The sequence below is a fragment of the Gymnoscopelus microlampas genome (assembly GCF_963454915.1).
Source record: "Gymnoscopelus microlampas genome assembly, chromosome: 11".
NCBI lineage: Eukaryota > Metazoa > Chordata > Actinopteri > Myctophiformes > Myctophidae > Gymnoscopelus > Gymnoscopelus microlampas.
Window position 1 is genome coordinate 1,417,285 of NC_139948.1, and position 23,055 is coordinate 1,440,339.

Here is a 23,055-nt window from a genome sequence, read left to right on the forward strand (position 1 = left end):
TGACAGCTTGTACATCTGTTCTTTTTTTCCCTTTTCTTTAGGCACGTGACACCCTCGGGCCAACCGACGGTGGGTCTTTGTGTGAACACTTATGACGCTCGTCTGTCACAAGCGTCATGGAACCACTTGTTCCTGGTTTTTGATTTGTTTTACATTCACAACACTTACATGTACATAAACGTTCAAATTTCAAATATAAAGTACTGACCTCCATACCATGGATGTAACAAGTTGCGCCGCCAAAGTTCTAAGTACCTGTATGTTCCGTATTGTTCAATAAAAAGCTTTTTAATCCGATCGGCAGCCATTTTCTCCACATTTTCTCCGATGCTTTTGAATATGCGATACTACCGGTTAGAAGGTGTATTGCACTCTCTGATACATCAGGAAAAAATATATGTGTATATAAAATGGCTGCCAATTGGATTAAAATACTTTTTATTGAACAATACGGGAGATACGGGTACTTAGAGCAGTACTTGTTACTTACATCTGTGGCATGGAGGTACGCTTTTTAGATTTGAAATGTGAACGTTTATGTAGATGTGACACTTGTAAATGTAAAAACATCGCAAAAGAAGAACAAGTGGTTCCATGACTGTCATGGTATGACAGTCACGTTTCAGGGCTAGAGTTGAACATGACAGCCCACAGAGGACGCTGTTTTTCGTGCTGTTTCCCCCTCAACGTCACACATGCACATCCTGTTTACGTGGAAGCAGGAAGTGTCAGTGTGTAGCTGGAGGAGCTTGGTTGTTGTGGAGGAGGTTGTGGACGATCATCATCATGTCGGAGCCGGTTCCAGCTCCTCAGTCCCTGCGGGTCTCGGAGATCCGGGACCCGGCGGTGCTGTTCGAGCGCTACGGCACGGAGGAGATCCGCGGCGTGGAGCGCAGGGTGCGCGGCGAGATCGAGCAGAAGAAGGAGGTATATAGTATAGTAGTGTGTAGGCCATTGGTTCTCAAAGTGGGGTCCGAGGAGGACCCCCCAGGGGTATTTAAGGGGGTTCCAGGGGGTCCCCAGCTAAAGGATGGATGGACAGGGACCAAATGGACCCTTATGGGGTCTGTAACTCTGAGAGTGTACAAATGGAACCAAATGGACCCTAACGGGTCCATTTGGTTCCATTTGTAAAGTGACATTGATTTACAATATAAATTGGGGTCCCAGAGACATACATGCCATTAAATGGGGGTCCGTAGCCCTAATGCATGTCAAACTGCCGGTCCTTGAAATTAAAATGGTTGAAAATCACTGCTAGAAATCTTCTATTATGAGGGTCCCTGGCTTATCTTTTCAAATGGGGGTCCGCGGGCTAATAAGTGTCTATTTGGGGGTCCTTGGCACGAAAAAGTTAGAGAACCACTGGTGTAGGCTATATCTGTCTCTTATATGTCATCATGATTTGTGTGCGTGGGGATCTCATTTTAAACACGCTTAGTGCTTTATGAGCCGTCCAGTTTAGTATACCTTTTATTGTGAATTTGTACTTCCATGTACTGTTGTTCTCATGTCTTACTAAATAAAGTCCATCAATCAATCAATCAGGAGCTGCGGCAGATGGTGGGCGAGAGGTACCGCGACCTGATCGACGCTGCCGACACCATCACCCAGATGAGGGAGTGCAGCGAGGGCGTGGTGCGCTCCGTGAAGGACATGAGCCGCTACTGTCACCGCCTCAAACACCACCCTGTGACTGTGTCTGTTAACACCACCCTGACACACAATGTAAGTACTGTCTGCTACTGTCACCGCCTCAAACACCACCCTGTCACTGTGTCTGTTAACACCACCCTGACACACAACGTAAGTACTGTCTGCTACTGTCACCGCCTCAAACATCACCCCACTGTGTCTGTTAACACCACCCTAGTCTCGCGTAGCCAGACCCCACAGAAAATGAAAAACAGCGACCTCTGTTTTCTGATATTGTCTGTGGGGTCTGGCGGGAGGAAAATGGAAGACCAGTGCGCAGGGAAACCCCGGTTTCATGTCTGCCTTCAGCGCATCACTTCCGGTTGGTGCGACTACGTTTTCATTCCCACTAACAATATTTCTACACGGAACACTAACACCACTTCTCCCAGAGAACATGGATGGTTTTGGTTATAAGCCCACTTGTTTCTATGATGAAAGAGTAATTTAAAATGTGAATATCTTTCCGTGGTTTTGTCCGCTCCGAGGACGCTATTGTTAAATTAGTTTCGGCTAGTTTCGAGGGGGGAAGGGTGGATGGACACGTGAATCCATATTGCCAGAACAGCCACAACAACCATGCAGCCTGCCCTAACAATCCAGTATAGCCGTAAAGTATTTAAGTAGCCTTAGATAAAGACTCTCGCAGATGTATTTTATCGATTTTGAAATCCTTTATCTCTACGAGTCTTATCTACCACCCCACCACCCCAGATTGCCCTTAAATGTCAGCTCCAAAGCCTGTACTTCTCCAAACATGTACAAACGCTAAATATAAGGTGCTTACCCGCTTGCCCCAAATGTTAACTCGGTGTCCGTTGTGTTTGTGTAATGTATTAGTCCATATTTTCCAATAAAAAATAGTTTTGTTCCCGTCTGTGGCCGAACGCCATTTACACCCCTCGTTTACATCCTGTTTACATTGAGTGTAATTCCGGATTTCACCGGATGCGCCCCGTCACCACTGCCCATTGGGAACCTCTGACAGAATTGGCCACAGACGGGATTAAAACACTTATTTATTGAAAGATATGGACTAATATATTGCACAAACACGCCTTACACCGAGTTAACATTTGGGGAAAGCGGGTAAGCACCTTACATTTAGCATTTGTACATGTTTGGTTTGGAGAAGTACGTTTTTGGAGCTCACATTTCACAGCATTCTGGGGGGTGGTAGGTAGATAAGACACTCGTAGAGATAAAACATGTTAAAATCGATAAAATACATCTACGAGAGTCTATATTAGATAAAGAGCGAGAGAGAGAGAGGATATGAACAGTATAATTATTTTTCGTCCACAAATAGGCTACTGTATCTGTCTCAAATTAAGACGGATCACTGATTGTCTGCGCTTCTCTGTGTGCGTCTGCTCTCGTTGAATGGACAATGGACATGTGAGTGCGTGCGCCCGGCAGGGTTATAGGTTTCGATTGGACACTTCGTTGCGCGCTGTATCGGGTACCGAAAATAGCCGATCTACAAGCTCACAATGCGTTGCGCTGGGACGCGTTGTGAGCTTGTAGATTGTCTATAATTCTGTGCGTGACACAGCGCTCAATTAGTATACTCAAGCTTTACTGGAGATGCGGCGTTTTAGTTAGAAAGGGCAATTCTCTTAGCCTTGAATGCTGCCTTCTAGGAGGGCATTTTTTTCACCATAATAAAATGCTGCATTCATGGTCTGGAGAGGGCACCTTTTTTACCAACGGGTAAAAGGGCAGGGGCTCAAGCCCCCTTTCATGTCTATGTGTGCACGTGCAAGACCCTAAGTACTACTACTGTCACCACCTAAAACACCACCCTGTCACTGTCCCTACTGTTTCTGCTGGAATTAATAGCTAACACTACCCAATGTAAATACTACTGTCACCACCTCAAACACCACCCTGTCACTGCTGGAAGAGTCAACACCACCCTGACACCCTGAATGATGTATACGAACCACCTTATATACTACGACCTACTATCCACAAGTGATTTAGAGGGTATCCATAACCTCTAAGTTGCAATTCCTTCCATTTGCAGCCCTCTTTGTGAGGTAGAAAAGTATCTGATTAACAACGATAAACTCACCAATATTGCACCTATATGGGCAGCTTGGATTATCCTCTTTGTCCCTGTAAAGCCTTGCTTTCAGAATAATACACAGTTATAAGCAACTGTCTGTCGATAAACTGTGCATTAATGTTGGTGTTATTTTGCTGGACAACCATCATCAGTGGAGACTATATGGGGTCCACACACCTGCATGTGCTCATTAGAGTTTATATTTCCACACTCACTCCAGAGGGCCACGTTGCTTATACTGTACAGAAAGCAGTACAGAAAGCTTACAACGCATCACAAAGTAGATAGATCATCTATTTCTGTTTTTTTGTTTACATGTATATAAATTATTAAATACGTAAATAATTATTTTTTAAATCTAATCTGCTCTGTGCCATTTTTTATTAGGAACCCTAAAAGGCAAACAGATATTAAAATTGTATACATACGTTCCAATGTTCAATGGCCAAACACACAGCTAAATCGCTAATCGCAATTATTTGAGTGACACTTAATCGTCAACTTAAATGTGTAATCGTGACAGCCCTAACTAGGCTGCGTCCTGTTATTGTGTTTCATTGTTCTAGGAGCAGTGGCAGGAGAAGTTCTACACCATGGCATCCCAGATCAAACTGCTGCTGGAGATGCCCGAGCGGATCTGGAGCTCCATGGAGTCGTGCCAGTACCTGCAGGCCACCCAGCTCTACCTGCTGTGCTGTCACCTCCACAGAGAGCTGCAGCTGGACACCAGCGCCACGGGGACTCACTACAGCCCCGTCCTCACGCGCTTCCCCATTCTCATCAGACAGGTCGCCACCGCTGGACACTTCAGGTACTGCCTCTCGTCAGCTGCCCAAGTTTGAATCAAATTAACAGTGGTGTAAAGTAACTAAGTACATGTACTCAAATACTGTACTTGAGTACAATTATGAGGTATTTTTTTTACTTTACTAGTATTTCCAATTTTCAGTACTTTTACTTCTACTCCACTACATCTCAGAGGCAAATATTGTACTTTTACTCCACTGCAATTATTTGACAACTTTGGTTACTAGTTACTGTGCAATTATCAATTATTATATTTATACAGCATACATTAACCACTTTAGCCCTATTTTATACATAGGCTATTTTAAAATAGCAGATCTACCAGCTCACAACGCAATGCTACAATGCTACAAGCGTACAATTTGCTATTTGCAAGCACAGACCCGGGGGTCTGTGCTTGGTTCCCTCCCTTTTCCCCTCCACACCAAATCAATTCGCCAGAAATTACGATCTACTGTCAAAGTTCACAACGTGTTGTGTTTTGCGACACATTGTTTGATTTGGATCCCTTTTAGCCCATCGGCTAGTCCAGTCCACATAAAAACATAACATTACAGCATACAAATAAATAATGATAAAAACAACAACCAAGTATTACAGCATAGTCATAAAAACACACCACACACGCACACGCACACGCACACACACACACACACACACACACACACACACACACACACACACACACACTTTAACAATTTATTTATGTCCACACAAAAGGAAAATTGTATACAAGGACACACATATTATGGTAACCTGGCTCCGTCAAATGGAAGAAGCTTGCGACACACATTTTGTTTCACAGCCTACTTCCATCTGAGACTTCGGAAGCAGAATCGATGACAGACGGCGTTTTCATTTTTTCAAGCTACTTGGCAGGTGATTGGATGATCCCGCCCCTAGCAGCCGCTGATTGGTTCGAAACCGCAGCAGTTCGGGCAGCTTTACTCCCTGAGCAATCCCAGACCTCCTTCCTGAAATCAAATGCAAATGAGATTTCCGGAGGGAGGGGGGTTTACCAGGCTAATATTATGGTGCAGCAAGGTTACATCCACAAAGTCAAGGCATGTTATGTCCTCATGATACAACAAGCATGTCATGTCACCCAGCCCTCCATGGGCACAAGCAGCAGTGACTCAAGCAGAAGCACACAGTCCCCAGAAGTTGCAAATGCATCTTAAATCTGCATCTACTAAATTAACGGTGGTAGTTACAACGGGTGTGGTTGTTGTTAGATGTTATAAAAACAACAGTGGCGTTCACCGGTGCTTTGCCTCCGTGCTGCCATTCTAATTTGGTGTCTGGCTTCGGGTCGGGCTCTCAGGCTTATAAATGGCAGACCCTTGTCGGGTTGGGGCAGGGCCGGGCTCGAACACCACGGACCAGGGCCAGGCTCGGGTCCGTGCAGAGCTGCAGTTCATACGTGCGGCGAAAATAGCGTATCTTCAAGCTTAAAACCACGTTTGTTTTGAAATTATGAGTGACATCAAACCGTCCTTGAAATATAAAAGGGTTGAGAATCACGGCTCTAGTAGCACTAGACATGTGTTGAAGAGCTTATGAACCCAATCCATGTGAACAGTGTAAACTAGGGGTCTTCAACAGGGGGTACGGGACCCCTAGGGGGTCCTCAGAGTTACTGCAGGTAGGATGACTGGAACTTTTTTTGCATTAACCACTTGAACCCTAGCGTCCCTATTCTGAGAGCAACATTATGAACAGGTCCACCATCCTCATGGAGAGTAAGCTGGTTCTGCGAGGACGGGCCATATCAGACCAGGCCATCACCGAGGCACTGGTGTCCACCATGCTGCTGGAGGACAGCTCCGCAAGGCAGGCCCTGCACGACTTCCTATTGGCCAGGAAGGCCTCCATTCATCAGCTCCTTGGCCAACCACAGCACGGTAAGACGCGATTTCCCTGCACTCTTCTCGAGCACGGGGAGAAATAGGCTCTATGCACAGCAGCAATTTTGGAGAGAAATTGGGCCACTTCTTACTTCCTTCACAGGTGTTACCAATGCTACTAATGAAGGCTCTGTTCCATTCTGGTCAGGGTGCTGATATTGTGCATGTTGGCTCACTAGAAACACTCCGTTTTGGTTCCCAAATAAATGGCCCCTTATGGTGGGTGTGTAACTCTGAGTTAAGTGAGAGTAATTGCTCTATTCATTATGTTTTGACTGATATTTTTTTCTTGATTTAAAAAAAAAAAAACTTTCATTTGATGAAAGTTTCTATTTGAGAACATTGAATGTATAAACAAACACATGTACAAATAAACACAAATAACCTTTTGATAGATAAAAAAACATTTAAATTTAATTTTGTAAGTAACAAGCAAATAAGTAAATATAGAATACACTGAACTTTAGTTTATTTAACCAGTTAAGCCCTATTTTAAAAAAGATGGGAAAAAACATCTACAAGCTCACAATGTGTCACAATGCGACACATTGTGAGCTTGTACTTGTAGATTTGCTATATTTGAATTTTGTTGGCTAATTATCGGCATAAGTGCCGATACCAATGTTGTTAAAAAAGTCAATTAATGGCCAATATAATGGCTCTAATATAAAGAGCCGTTTCAAGGACTTCTGTTTGCCGTGGCAATGGAGTAGACCTATATGTTACTGCCCCATTTGTCTCTCATGCCAGACACTCTCCCACGATCTCTTCTGAATGCTGCACAGAGTGTGTAATTCTGCCCTGTAAACGTTGAGAACAGGAAGCTGTTATCTGCTCTTCAGAATGGAATGGTACAGGCTCTCTGCATAGTCTCGCGTGGCCAGACTGTTGCCTCCCACAATTTACAAATGTTTCCGGCATACAGTCTGGGACTCGGAAGCTCTGATCATGTGTAAGGGGAAAGCGGATGCCCCTCCCCTACCCACGTCCGTTTCAGCATTGTGCAGTGGCGCAAAGGAGTCCGACTGGAATCAACGAATCTCATAAACATCGTTTATGTCTACTAGTGTCTTCTTTCTGCGTTAATTCCATGATACCTTTCTCAGTTTTCTGTGATAAACAATCCTCGCACAAATAACATGAATCTACCGCTCCTATGACTATGCTTCAGCCTCGGTTCTGTTTCCACTAGGACTACAGGTCCGCGGGCACCGCGTCGTGATTGGTCGAATGTTTTTCCGGTCTGAACAACTTCCGTTACACAGCTTTCGGGAAGTGGAGTTCCAGACTCTATATAGCATTCAGAGATTGTGGAATAGTAGTTTGGTGACGCGAGACTACTCTCTGCATAACTGTAGTCCCTGTGTTTTCTTTGATGGTTAATTCTCCCTTAGCTTCGATTGACTCAGCAGCAAAATTGAACTGGAAACGCATATCCTTCACAGTCCAAATCTGCTGCCGAGCCAATCAAACAAACCTATAGGAAAATTGAGCATGGAACAGGTATGATGACGCCCTCTGGAAATGCGGGACTACATTTAAGCACATAGCCTATTTGACCAATGACCAATGACCAGAAACCGGTGTTCACAAAAAAAACAAATTATTTAAAATATGTTTCAGAATTTCCATGTCTTCTAAGCATCTAGCTAATTGGTTCCCAGTAGGAGTTATTTGTGTGACTGAGCAGGGGAAACGGAAAGTGGGGGGAGTCGGGACATGTGCTTAAATTTCGACACATTTACAGAGCTCTTGGGGGGAAGTATTTGAGCATTGTGGGAGCAAATATATCTGTCTCAAGATACTACTGGCCTATTATCTGTTCTGTCGACGTTAAACAATTTAGTCTGTTCTTTTAGTTTCAAAATGCACCACTTGAACAGCCTGTGAATTGCCTTTGTATATCGTCTCCGTGGGGTGGAAAACTGTTACTTTTCAGGATTCTAATTCAAAAATTGCAAAAGAACTACAAGCTCGAGTCGAAACGTGTCGCTTCGTGCCATGTTTCGAGCTTGCGGTTCTGCTACTTTTGCTGCTTTTGTGTGTTGGTCAGTTGGTTCTCTGTAAGTAATTGTAAATAAAACTACTTACAGAGAACCAACTCTTAATCAAACTAAAAGCACAACAACATCAAATATCTGGTTGACCTTAAAACAGTTCAAATAATGTACAAAGCAGAAACTACCAAACAACATCCAAAAGTTGTTCCAAACAATAGAGAGAGTCTTTAAAATTTGAGAGGAGTCTGTGTGTTTAAACAGCAGTTAGGACCATTGCAAAATATCACTGTATTTCTGTTAAAGGAGTTACTCTGTGGAACAAATGCAGAGATGAATTGAAACAAAGTGTGACATGGAATACGTTCAATCAAACGTTGAAAATGGACACACTAAATAGATAGTTAGGCTAGATAGGATAGAATAGCCATTTAGGTACAACAGATTTACACAAATCTGGATTTAGATCTGGAGCATCATTTCGACTGTCTTGTTTGTTTTGTTTATTTGTTTTATTTTTTTTTAAATGTGAATGTGTAAACACTGGAGCGGAAAGCCCACATATTTTTCTGAAGGTTTGAGATATTTGAGATACATAAAGAAGGGGTAGGACCTGATAAGTTTTCATAAAACGTCTGCCTACTCCTTTTTCGAACATGGAATATAATTTAAGGATGTTAAAATAACTTTGCCGCTGTTTTTTTTATCAATTTGTTCCCTTTTATTTCCTTTGTCTTTTTTCTCATTTATATTTTTAATAAATAGCGAGGGAGGCAAAATGCTGATGAATTCTTCTAAACCTTGGCTGTCTTCTTCGTCCCCAGTGGCTGGAATCAAGGCCCAGGTGTGTAGCTTGGTGGAGCTGTTGGTGACCACGCTGTTCCAGGCCTACGCTGTCTTCTACCTCCCCCCAGAGGGCAGCCCCCGACCCGGGGAAGGGGCGCTGGGCTGTGGCATGCTCTTCTCCACACTGGAGAACGTTACCACACCTACAGGTACAACAGTAGTGTTGATTTTGACAGCAAATTTTGATGTAGTTTTAGTCATAGTCTTTTGAATCAAATTCCATTTTAGTTTTAGTCATATTTTAGTCTTTTGAAATGCTTCGCTGTTTGTCTAGTTTTAGTCGACTAAATATAAGATTATAGTCGACTAAATCTACAGTTGATTTAGGCGACTAAAATGTATTTTGGCTCAGGGGACCCCTGAGTCGCCCCGACCCTGACAAGCACTTGGAATTGTAGGTAAATTGTGTGAAAATAGGTCAACTACAAGCTCACAACGCCACGCACTTCGAGGCGTTCTGAGCTTGTAGATCGGCTATTTTTTTTAATGTTTGCCTCTGTCTGATTTGGGAACCACTGTAGAGGAGAAACTGAATTTTGACCTGCAGGCAGTACCACATGTCCACCAGTAGGTGTCCCACCAGACCAAAGGATCTGAATGTGTCAATGTAAGAGCAGGAGACTGCAACCAGTGGTTGACAGTAACAAAGTACATTTACTTGACTACTGTACTTAAGTAAATGTTTTAAATGTTTTTGAGTATTTGTATTTTTGGATACTTTCACGCCACTATATTTCAAAGACAAATATACTTTTAACTCCACTACCACTACAGTTCTAGGAAGGGGAAAGTACATTACTGATATGCATTAACCACTTAAGCCCTTTTTCAATTGTAGTGGAAATAGCCAATAGATGGGCTATTTTCACTTCTTTTGGATTTCTTTGTAATTTGTACTTTTGAACACTTGAGTATTTTCTAAAAAGCGAGTACTCCAGTACTTTAACTCAAGTAAATATTTGACTGAGCAACTTTCACTTGTAGTTGAGTAATACTTGAGAGGATTTTGTCCACCACTGAATACAACCACTCACATTGTATACGTCATTGGTTCTCAAAGTGGGGTCCGGGGAGCCCCAGGGGTCCTTGGGGGGGGATACCAGGGGTCCCCAGCAAAATGTGTTAATATAGCGTCACAATCATTTTATCAATTATCACTAACCATATCATATACTTTGCCTATTAAAAAATAGCAGATCTACAAGCTCATACCCGGTGCCGCGGTATGAGCTTGTAGATCTGCTATTTTTTTAAACTTTTTTTTATTGTTTAAATCTTGATCATTTTCTTTTTTAACTCAAATCTTTGCTTCTTCTTGAGATGGCGGTCCTCAGCCAAATTCATATCATTTTGGGGGTCCTTGGCACGAAAAAGTTTGAGAACCACTGGTTTATGTTATATTGCATTACCATACTCTACCATACAGATGGCAAAATTACATTGTAAGCACACACACAGAAGTTATAGTACAGAGTTTAAGATCAGTTATTGTTGGCTAACAGCACTGTTGTGCTATAGAGTATATACAGTATGCTTTATAACCTGTAGTCAATCCTTTGGGTGTCATACTGGAATGCTTTAAATTAAAATAAAGAAACAATCCACACTCTCTGTAGAACTCTTAGGAGTCTTTTTTTAATAATGTTGAAGAAACGGACGGACACGTTTTGGCATGTAGGCCTTCCTCAGCGTTACTGAGGTAACGAGTCAAGACTTCTACTGAGAGTACGGATTGTTTCTTCCTTTTACATATTAACAAGAATCTGCACCCAGTTTATTCAAGACCGTCCTCCGGTTGAGCGTGCCTTACCCTTGAAGTGAGTTGCATTCAATTCAAATCATCATCAACCCGCTGAGAAACGCTGGTCTAAAACAGTGGTTCTCAACCTGTGGGTCGGGATCCCAACAGGATGTTGGGGGGGGTCCCCACATGGCAGTGAAGTAAAAAACGACTTTTAAGACCTTTTTAATACCTAAAAGAAAGACCATTACAGCATCAAAAGTAATCAAAAAACGATACTATAAAAACTGGTCAAACAAATCAGATAAGAAACAGGCAGAGATTGTGAAAATAGACTATCTACAAGGCACCTTGCTGCTATTTTCACAATATCTGTGGAACCGATTCGAACTAAATGTAATGCCTCAACTCCTACATTCCATGTGCTTATCAGGGTGAGGGGCCCCAGTTCAAATATGATTACTTTGGGGGGTCGCGGCCTGAAAAGGTTGAGGTGGTTCTCAAACGTTTCCAGGTCAAGGACCCCCAACATTGTATTTGGCCGTGGATAGCCATTTGAAAAGATTTTGTGCCCCATAAGAGAAGACTGGTCAAGATTTGTCGACATCGTTCAAACATAGCCAATCTACAAGCTCACAATGTGTCGTGATGCGACAATTTGTGAGCTTGTAGATCGGCTATTTTCAAAAAGCTCCAAAAAGAAATAGGACTCGAGTGTTTCAACTCTTTCTCATTTTGCTGGAACCCCCCCAAGGACCCCTGGGGGTCCCCAAACTGCAATTTGAGAGCGAGTGGTCTAAAAAGCAGTAGATGGAGGAAATCTTCACACCTACGGAAGCTGTCTTTTGTGTCACTGTAAGGTTTTGCTTTGCTGTAATGTTTTGTGTCACTGTAACGTGTCCCCAATGCAGGGAAAGGCAGGAAGGTTTTCCAGGACATGAGCACAGGCAACTGGTTCAGATACCTGCCTGCCTCCATCGCCGAGTTCCAGCCCGCCCTGCGAACCCTGGCCCAACCAATCCAGAGAGAGCAGCTCCGAGACACACTCCAACAGTGGATAGATACGTAAGATACAGACCATTAGAGGCAGACTCCTGGGTTTAATCATTCTTGTTTGTTTGCTTGCTTGTTTTCTCCTTTATGGATTTGTTGAGCAGCCTCTATCTATGTAGAAGAAATTATTTAAAAGCAAAACAAAATAAAGCAACGTTTATTATATAATTCATTATTGCTGTGTTCGGGCTAACTAAATTTCACATTGTTGCCACCAGCTGTAAGGAAGATATGTGCAGTGGCATCAGCAGTCTACTGGTCTACGTGAAGAGCCTGAAGGGCCTGGCGTCCATCAGGGATGCTGTGTGGGACCTCCTTTCTTCTGAGTCCATCAGCCAGCACTGGGGGTCCGTCTGTCAGCAGATGCTGGAGCGCCCCCTGGCCATGTGGGAGGACTTCCTGCAACAGCTGTTCCTTCAGCGCCTGCAGGTAACTTTGGATCATTCCATTTAGGGCCGCAACTGGTCATCAAACTAAGTGAACTTAATCCGTTATTTTAAAAAATAAATAGAAAAATGGCTCAATTTTAATAAAACAATTGTTTTGGGTGGAACACTTTTTTCTTTCTTTCTTTCTTTCTTTCTTTCTTTCTTTAACACATTATATAGCATAAGTAGACCGTGACATTCAATAGGGCTGCAACGGTTTCTTTTTGTCTCCGCCAGGCCGAAAGGCATGGCGAGAGAGTATGGTTTGCCGTCTGTCTGTCTGTCCGTCCGTCCGTCCGTCCGTCCGTCCGTGTGTGTGTGTGTGTGTGTGTGTGTGTGTCCTGTCTGTCCGTTAGCAGCTAATCTCAGGCCACAATAACATGCCTGACCTGGCGGAGACTTGTTCTCCTAGGAGCACTTTTTCTAGTTTTATATACTTTTAATGCAATTAATTCATGTTAATTACACTAGTCAAAGTCCAAGTTGTATAGTTGTATAAGTATACGTGCAACGATTTATAACAACATTTGACTTTTCTAAAACGAAAGTCATAGCCACATCCCAATTCACACTTTTTATATATACATTTCGGTACAACAATAATTTATACAAGTAGTAGAAAGTAGACCCCTTACCATAGGAGAAAACTAAATCACGAATGGTAATACATCCATGGAACACTGGGTGCGTTTACATGCACAATATTTATTCATTCAGAATGAACTCATTCCGAATAGAAATGTATACCCAACTGTTTACATGGCACCTGAATAAAAGTATTCCTGTTCCTCAATCGTTTACATGAGCAAAGCATTCATTCGGAATAGAACTCTGGTCATGCGCAGAGTGCTTCGGGCCAGGTTGGGGACGGGGGGAGGGGGCGGGGGTGTTTGACAGGTAAACATATGTATTATTTACCTCTGGCAGCCTTGGTAATGAATAATAACAATTTTGGCTACACGTACATGGATCTTTTTCTAAACGCACATTTTTGTGTGCGTTTGGGCCTTTCAGCCACACGCAAACGGTGTTTTTGGCCGCTAAAACGGATATTTTTGTAAACGGATAAATAAGTGAAGGTTTTCCAAAACATGCGTTTCAGTGGATCTGTGTGGACATGTAATCCGGAGATTTTGAGAAACGATGACGTCATCGCGCATTCGCACATGGTCATTATAATAATAAATAATACATAAACACCGGACCGCTCATGGTCATTATAATAATAAATGAAGAGAGAGAGAGAGCAACACTTACAGTCTATGAAACAAGGCACGCTCATTTATGGCTAAATAATGTCATACTTAATAATAAGACAGTGGTGGGAAAAGTAGCTCATTCACTGTGTGACGAAAACCCTCTTTCTCTGCGCCAAGTAGAACACACGGCGCGCACACAGATTGAATGTGGGGTCTGTCCATAGAGGTATAATATAACGGGTCTGTCGTCCTAAAACACAATCGCCCCAGTGCCGAGAGTCCCTGCTTTATAGTGGTGTTCGATGTTTTTACATTGCCAACTCTCACATGTACATAAACGTTCAGATTTCAAATATAAAGTGCTTACCCCTGAGCCACGGACGTTACAAGGCGATCCGGACCGCGATAAGTACCCGTATCTCCCGTATTGTTCAATAAAAAGCATTTTAATCCGATCGTCGGCCATTTTCTCCAAATTTTCTCCGATGCTTTCAACCATGCGACACCAATGGTTGGAAGGTGTATTGCACTCTGATACATTACCAAAATAAAAGAACAGAAAAAGAAAATGGCCGGCGATGGGATTAAAATGCTTTTTATTGAACAATACGGGAGATACGGGTACTTATCACGATCCGGATTGCCTTGTAACATCCATGGCTCAGGGGTAAGCACTTTATATTTGAAATCTGAACGTTTATGTACATGTGAGAGTTGGCAATGTAAAAAAAAAACGAACACCACTATAAACCAGAGACTCGACAGCGCCATGTGAACCATGGCTACTGTTTGCGCTGCAGCTGAGCCCTAATAATGTTGTTTTCGTTTATGTTCACGTATGCTGTTCACGTATGCTATTAAAATAATGCAGCTATTGCAGTATTGGGCCTTAACATGTGATTACAAATGTATTTGTATTTGGCCCCTCATATATATATAATTATAAAATAAATGTAAATATAAAATCTGATATAAAATTGAAACATGCAGCTGATCGATGCGTTTCTGCGTCTACGTGTGGACAGGGATTTTTGTTTATCTTTGTCATGTGGCCAGGGATTCTTTTTAAAAACGGAGGACTAAAATATCCGTTTAGTAAAAGATCCATGTACGTGTAGCCAAGGCCTTAAGTCACGGCTGCCAGAGATAAATAATAACAAGCCACAGCTCACAATCAATCAAAGCTGCCAGCTATATAGGTAAATGAGGAAGAAGAGAAGAGAGACAATAAAACAAGTTAAGAGAGAGAATGTAGAGAGAAGGTTTGATAATGGAAGCACACCGCATCCTGGCTACGGCCATTGGTCTGCTATTGATGAGTTTAATGCAGCAAAATCAGCTCCTGTTATATTTGCTGCTGACCCGGAGGAGGAGCCTGTCGGCGGAGAACTACGCGCGTCTGCGACTTGGGCTTGGAGTGCCAGACTCCACATGGCTTGCGCCTCTCCCCCCCCACCCAGAAGCACCGCGCTAGCCAATGACACATGCGCAAAAGAACAAATGTATACCAGTCTGATACCAGTGCGTTTACATGGGCAATATAGCCCGATTCTATCGGTATATACCAGCCCTTCAAACCCGAATGAAATTTCATTCGGATCAGACCGGTATGGCCATACCGATGCGTTTACATGAGCATTTCTATTCTGAATGAGCATTCATTCCGAATTGAAGTGGAATAAACCTGTCCATGTAAACGCAGCCAATATGGTGAATATTGTAAACAGGACAAGGGGGCAGTGTGTGTTTTAAAGGTCTCCGGTCTTAAAGGACGACTTCACCCATTTTCAACCTGTCTTCATATAATAGGTCCTCACTAATGCTCATGATAAAATGGTACCACCTCAGAGGAGGACTGTGGACAGTCCAGAAACCCGTCTACCAGTGACATCATCATTAGGCAGGGTTTTTGTTTTCTCCAACAAGATTTCAAATTGTGCATTTAGATTTTTTATGAACGGGAGAACAATGGCTTCTATTATTGCATTGCAACTTTCCGGGAATACAAAGCTTGCAGTTATCTATTAGCTTGGATTCCCCATCGATGAGGTCACTGGTAGACGGGTTTCTGAACTGTCCACAGTCCTCCTCTGAGACACAGACTGAGTAAAAAAAAATGGTACCATTTTATCATAAGCATTAGTGAGCACCTATTATATGAAGATACTGTAGGTTGAAAATGGGTGTAGTCGTCCTTTTAATGGGTTATAAAAGTGCTGTGACAACACACAATGACACAAATGCGTGTGGGGACTAAATTGGCTCTTATCTATGCACAGCAGCCATATTATAACTTCCTTCACAGGTGTTACCAATGATACTAATGAAGGCTCTGATCCAGTTAGTCTAGCACAGTGGTTTCCACAAGCCCCATAACTCTGAGAGTGTACAAATGGAACCAAATGGTTGGATTACGGGTCCATTTGGTTCCATTCGTACACTCTCAGAGTTACACATCTGTAAGGGGCCATTTGGAAGCCCATGAGGGTCCCTGGACCCCAACTGTAGACCCACTGGTGTAACAGAGTGTTTCCAGTGGGCCAACATGCAACAATATCAGCACCCTGACTCTGTTTGACCAGAATGGAACAGAGCCTTCATTAGTATCATTGGTAACACCTGTGAATGTCTTCATAATATGGCTGCTGTGAATAGAGCTTATTGGGAAGGAAAATGCGTAAAAAGCCCTAAAAAAGGAAAATGGAAAAAAAAGAATACATTACTAGCTACATATTGAACCCTTGCTTCTCTCCTCAAACGTCTTCCTCCAGGCCATCACCCGTGAAGAAACCCAGGCCATTTCAGCCAGCTGCACCCAGCTGCTCAGCTCTGCTCTGAGGGACCTGGAGTCTCCACCGCTACCGCCCTCTACGGGTGGCAACGGCTCCTGCAGCCGCACAGGGGCCCAGTACGAGGCGGACGTGGCTTCCTTCCTGTGGTCGGAGGGAGCGGGGGACCTGCTGAGCGACGCTGCCTGGGTGAGTGTGAGCCAGAGAGGCCAACAGCAGCAGCAGCAGTGTGGAGGTCTGGCCATGAAGACCCAGGCCCTGACGCCCTGCGTGCAGAGCTTCTGTTCCTCCCTGGACGCCAAGCTGAGGAGCAGGCTGGACGACCTGCAGTGCTACCTGCCCTCCCAGGACAAAGGTGGGAGGGAGCAAAGTGTAGGGCTGGAACTGTCCATTGTTTTATGTTAGCGATTTGGGATAGTGACTCAATTGGGTGAAAAAAAGTGTCCCATGTGAGATTGGACACTAGTCCAATCTAGTGTCCAATAGGCTCTATGCACAGCCGCCAAATTGGGAATGAATTGGGCCCCTTCCTTACTTCCTTCACAGGTGTTACCAATGATACTAATTAAGGCTCTGTTCCATTTAGTGTGGCATAGTGGTTGTCTTATTTTCAAGGACCTCCTTAACTCTGAGAGTGTACAAATGGAACCAAATGGACCCGTATTTGTACACTCTCAGAGTTACACACCCACCATAAGGGGCTATTTGGGAACCAAAATGGAGTGTTTCTAGTGAGCCAACATGCACAATATCAGCACCCTGACCAGAATGGAACAGAGCCTTCATTAGTATCATTGGTAACACCTGTGAAGGAGGTAAGAAGAGGCCCAATTTCTTTCCAATATGGCTGCTGTGCATAGAGCCTATCCCAGGTACTCCGATGTGAACGTTGTGTCTCCAATATTGATCTCAGACTTCATGTGACCGGCCTGTTACATAGGAGTGATAGGACTCCAAAATTGGGCAAGGTTTCAGCCCATCCAAAGTCCCGTTGACTTCCATTATAAAAATGTAAGTTAAATAGTTCAAAAAGTAAAATAATATATGCAGAGAGAAAATGTAAATCGATAGTGGAGGCACTGGACATGTGATATGTGATGCTGATCGGTCCAGCAGTTTGTGTGATAAGCTACACACACATTGGAATTAATCACATTTTTTGGGGAAAAATGGATATACAGTACATAGATTTTGTTCATTAAAAAACATGCCCAAAACATGTATAGCAATACAATATAGTGCTGGGCCTATACAGGATGTCATATGACAAAAGGAATAGATCTACATGCTAACAACATGTTGCACCGTGATACGTTGTTAGCTTGTAGATCTGTTCTTTTTGTCATGGGACGTCTTCGCTCGAGTCAGTCTCGGTGCATTTGATATTGCACCATATGATTGCTATAGGTCTGTAAATGGGGTATAACGCTTTGGAAAAGTTTAGACAATTAATTGTTAAAAATGTGTGGGAAACCCTAACACAGTGTCACTAGGGTGACCACCAGCAAGACCTCAGATAGGAGGACACTTTTGTGGGGCACGCTGTGCCCAGCAAAAGGCACAGCAAGGACCTGACTAAATGTATTTAGTCGTGGACCCCCCCTGGCACAAAATATTTTGTGCCAGGGACCCCTCAAGATCATTTCAGATTTTTCAAAATGTTAAGAAAATACAAACTATTTTAGAAAATAGCTGATCTACAGTACAAGCACATAGTGTCAAATAGGTTTAGATGGGTTTCAATGTTGATGCTCTATGAACTCATTTAGCTGGGGACCAGGACCCCCTTTATTTAGGGAACCAAAGACCATTCATGAATGACTGTATTTTATAATATCTTTCTTTACTTGTTTTGTTTTTATTTGTTCATGTTTAGATTGTCTTTTTCTTAGGTTATTGTTGAATTAATTGTCCCAATTTAAATCTAATCCATGGCATATCTGACAGAATAAAACAGAGAAAGAGGAGAAGAGAAGAGGAGACTCAGTAGGGACATTTAGTAGAGTACTGGATAGCTCTGCTGCTGTTACTTTGTCCGACAGGGTGGAAAATAGACGAGAGGGTAGTCCTACCTGCACTTCTCGCACCTTTCCCTTTGTTGCTGACATCAATCATGTCCGACGGTGCAAAGTGAACAATACTCGTCAATTCATTGTTTTCCGTTTCGACGATTTAGGGCCACTCTACAGCAGATTATCTGCGTTACAACTACAATAGGACTTGGCGTCAGTTTCATCCGACCTGACATCCACATAAACAAAATTGGGAGGAGTGTTCAGTCAGTGTGAGTGACAAGCGAGCCTATGACAAAACAAAATGTGCGCACGCAGCAATGCATAACTATAGCCAATGCGCTGGCTGGAGTTGAAACTGGAGATTTACCGAGATATGTATATAAACCAATAACACATATGCTGTAATCATTCTCTCAAAAGCCGGACAATTATGCGTCCGGCCAGAAGGTGTGCTGGGCGGAGGACAGCTGGGTCAAAAACCGGACGAATACGTGTCGCGCAACATTTGTGAAAATAGCTCACAACGCATCGCAATGCGACTTGTTGTGAGCTTGTTATGAAAGTGAAAGTGGTTAAGTGTGTGTGTGTGTGTGTGTGGGTATTATAAATATTGAACCAATGAACAGCATTAAGAGCTTGTTGTGACTAAATAACTACATTGGAACTTTCGGAACATTTCCTGAAAAGTAGCTTGTTTTGGACATGAAAGGCTTCCAACCGACAGCGACGATATGTATATTATAAATGTATATATATTTATCTTTCTCCTCAGCCTCCGGCACCACGTCGGCCCCACACTCTGTCTCCAACGGGGCCCCCGGCGACAGGGGCCCCTCCTCCTCCACCACCACCGTGTCTCCCTTCGACCGCTTCACGGACGCGCCGGCCGTGGAGGACACCTTACGGGAGAACTGCCTGGCGTGCATGCGTCACATCCTGTCCTCGGTGCGCTCTGAGCTGGCCGCGGGGCGCCCACCGGCCCACCTCAGCGCGGTGCTGTTCCTAGCCAGGCTGTGCCAGTCCGTGGGAGAGCTCTGTCCCAACCTCAGACGCTGCATCCTGGGCAGACGCAGCGTCGGTAAGGCCTGGCATAGTGATTATGACAGGGGTCTTCAACAGGGGGGTCCTAGGGGTCACAGACGTTGCGTGATATGATTTTGTGTGATAGGGACCACTTGAACCCTAGCAATCTCTATTTCTGAGGAGAACTTCAGCCAAAAATAGCAAATCTACAAGCTCACAAGAGGTATAGGTGTAGTGGGAAAAAAGAACAGACCAAGTAAAAAAAAAAAGTTTAATGTGAGACTTATTTTTTATACAATATAGAGGGGGTTCATCTCTCTCTCAGCTAGGGGGTCCTTGGCCTGAAAAACGTTGAAGACCCCTGGATTATGACATAATCACCTGATCACAATTATTAGAGATAATCACAATTATGTCTTGCGCAATCTTCAGGATTGTGTCCAGTCACCTGCATGTATTCATCTGCTGAAAGATTTTCTTACATTTTCAGAAACGGAGAAAACAGACGATCTACAAGGTCACAACGCATCGCGATGTGACGCATTGCGAGCTTGTAGATCGGATATTTTAGCTAAGTATTCAATAGATATATGGCCTTTTTTGGCCTTAGTACCTTGTGTATTGTATTGGTACCAGCCATTGTCAGTCACTCGTTTTTACATTTAAGTTATTTTTTTAAATATATCTACCCTGTGCAGTTATTGTTTACGAAGCCTTAAAAAGGTAAAAATATTTTCATTTTTATTCATATGTTCCAATATTCAATGCCACATCACAATTGAATCATTAACCGCAATGAATGAACCGCGTGATACAAATTAACCCATTAAGACCTGAGGCAGATTCTACAAATGTCGTTTTCTTAATAGTCCGCTTGCCAGAATGTGAACCCGGACATGTTGAGTACACCAAGGTTTTATGTTAGAAATGTTGAGTATGTTGTTGGGTCATATATGGCACTTCCGTGACCGTGGAGAGCAAAGGTCCGTTTCTCAATGGATTTGTCATCTAGGAGGGTTATTAAACAAATTTAGCCGGGGTGTCTTTTTTAAAACGGCGGGGAAAATTTGTGAGAGACCAAAATCCAAAATGGCGACCGTGAAAATGAACTTTTTAATGGTTTAACCTACAAAGATGTACAATATATGGTTTCAGAGCTTATTTTGGTCAAGGAATACATATTTGGCGTTTATATAATGATTTGACCTATCGTTGACCTTCAAATGCAAAATGGCTGCCAATTATGAGCTCCAAAATGTTTTTTTTCTTTTTTCTTTCAAAATCGTCACAGAGCCTTCTTATTAGGCTCTAATGAAAGCTCAGTATAAGTACACAGAAGTAATCTCTGAGGTCAATAAAGTCAATGTTTGTGTGTAAACAACAGTTACTGATAACTAATCCAGAGCCATTGAATCGCTTGTAGATGGCATAGATGGATGACATCAGCTGGTGGAAAGGTGAGGATTGGGAGGATGTCCTTGAACATTTCTGGATTCTCTGCTTGAGCTGAGTGAGTGTCTTGTAGATGCAGGTCACCAACAAGAAAGGAGAATGGAATATTCTTCTGCCGCATGGCCTCCACATGTTTCTCCATGATTCATTGAGTCATTCACCACTGCTTGAAGGTTCATTGTATGTTGTGTGGTAATCAGGCTTGCTCTTGTTGGGTGGTGGATGACAGCAGGACTGGGCATGGTCTTGTACCATGATTGTCTACACGAGACAGTGCATGTATCACAGAGCGAGCACACTGCAGGGCTCTGTTATCAACCTGGGCGTAAATGTCCATGGCATGACAAGGAGTAAAGATCTGGTAGACACTCTGTACAAGAGCGGTGTCTGCATCAGCTATGCAGATACACTGCTCCTCTATGACCATTGGGCTCTGATGGATGTGGAGGCATCAGCAACCTGCCCACAGGAGATCGCAGACAGCAAGCCAGCTATTGTGATCATCCACAATGACGACTTCAAGATTGACACTATGACAGGTGAGTCTACAGGAGTCCATCGAACAAATGTCATGTACATGCAGCCAGAGAGCTATGAAAAGAAACCAGGTGAAGAGACTGCTGAAAAGCTCACCAATAAGAAGGAAATCTCTGCACAGCTAAAGCAGAAGTGTGCAGAACTAACAAAGGTTTGCCAGTACAGATGCCCCCCTGGTAGCAAGAGTGAGCCACCTGCTCGTCCCAGGGTAGATCCACCAGTGGATGGGTCAGCTCCAGAGCGTGCTCGCTCTGTCATGCACTGTCTCTTGTAGACAATCATGGAACAAGACCACCACCTGAAGACCAGTGAGTTCCAGGATACAGTGGTGCCCAGTCCTGCTGTCATCCACCACCCAACAAGAGCAAGCCTTATTACCACACAACATACAATGAACCTCCAAGCAAGTCAGTGGTGAATGACATAATGGTGAAACATGTGGAGGCCATTGCGGCAGAAGAATATTCCATTCTCCTTTCTTGTTGGTGACCATCCAGAAATGTTCAAGGACATCATCCCAATTCTCCACCTTTCCACCAGCTGATGTCCTACATCTATGCCATCTACAAGCTATTCAAGGGCTCTGGAATGTCAGACACTCATAAGTCCAAGATTATTGAGCACAAACAACAAGGACTAACAACCTCACATGACAATGGTCTACAGAACAACAAAAAGGGCTTTAGGAGGGCCATTCAAGCAAACCGGCCCAAGGAACCATCACGCCAGAAGGAAATGTTTGGATCGGGGTGGTGCAGCGGATCTGGTACAGTGCTCAGGTCCTGGACCTGGTGAGACGAAGGTGGAGTCCCGCCAGGAGGCCACCCACAGAGCCTAGTCCCTCCACGTGCCAGAGCCTCCCCGAGTTCCGGCAGAGTAGTTCCGGAGAAGCAGACTGAGTGGCCCTGTCTTTCCCTATAGGACTGACCGTGGGTCCTGGGACGTAAGTTGGGGCTTGATCAACCCCGGCTTGGTCACCTGGGCAAGGGTGTATGTTGCGAGACCCGAAACACCCTATGACCCCAGGCTACAACACTGATGATACGTCCCAGGTGCATCCATGAGATGTATTCTTTATAGACAGTTGACCTGTTGACCTGTTGTGGCAGCGGTGGCCTAGTGGTTAGAGGGGCGGCCTTGATACCGGAAGGTCCCTAGTTCGATTCCCCAATTCATCACATCGATCATGAATCACCGCTGAATAGCCCTTGAGCAAGGCTTCCATGCAGGGTCCGGCTGGAAACAAGTTTCATACTTAGTCCGACACCCTGGGTAAACAACAAACTTTGCTTTGCTTTTACCTGGCAGAGCAACCAACGTGTGTCTCGTTGTAAATCCTCATAGCTACCTGCACAAAAGACATGCCGAGTCTCAAACGGTTCCACCCAGGGTAGGTGAATCTACCCCGGGATGCCCCACTATATCCTTGTGAAGGGAGAGGGACGTGTTTGCCATGATGGCGTCCAGCCTCCTCACTGTACGCACCTTAGCCACC

At 43.7% G+C, this 23,055-nt stretch overlaps 1 protein-coding gene across 2 annotated transcripts in view; it reads left to right on the plus strand.

Annotated features, from left to right (window-relative positions):
* The first annotated feature begins 725 nt into the window (after positions 1–725).
* Positions 726–23,055, plus strand: part of cog1 (component of oligomeric golgi complex 1) — a 45,133-nt gene continuing 22,803 nt past the window's right edge. The window contains exons 1-9 of one of the 2 annotated variants that reach the window (XM_084071947.1): positions 726–927; positions 1,549–1,728; positions 4,333–4,577; positions 6,296–6,477; positions 9,302–9,472; positions 11,976–12,129; positions 12,336–12,546; positions 16,516–16,888; positions 19,321–19,626. In XM_084071947.1, coding sequence (XP_083928073.1) covers positions 787–927; positions 1,549–1,728; positions 4,333–4,577; positions 6,296–6,477; positions 9,302–9,472; positions 11,976–12,129; positions 12,336–12,546; positions 16,516–16,888; positions 19,321–19,626 — 1,963 coding nt within the window. In that variant the 5' untranslated portion in view covers positions 726–786. Of the gene's footprint in view, positions 928–1,548; positions 1,729–1,748; positions 1,807–4,332; positions 4,578–6,295; positions 6,478–9,301; positions 9,473–11,975; positions 12,130–12,335; positions 12,547–16,515; positions 16,889–19,320; positions 19,627–23,055 lie in introns of those variants that run through there. The other variant, XM_084071948.1, reaches the window with a different exon arrangement.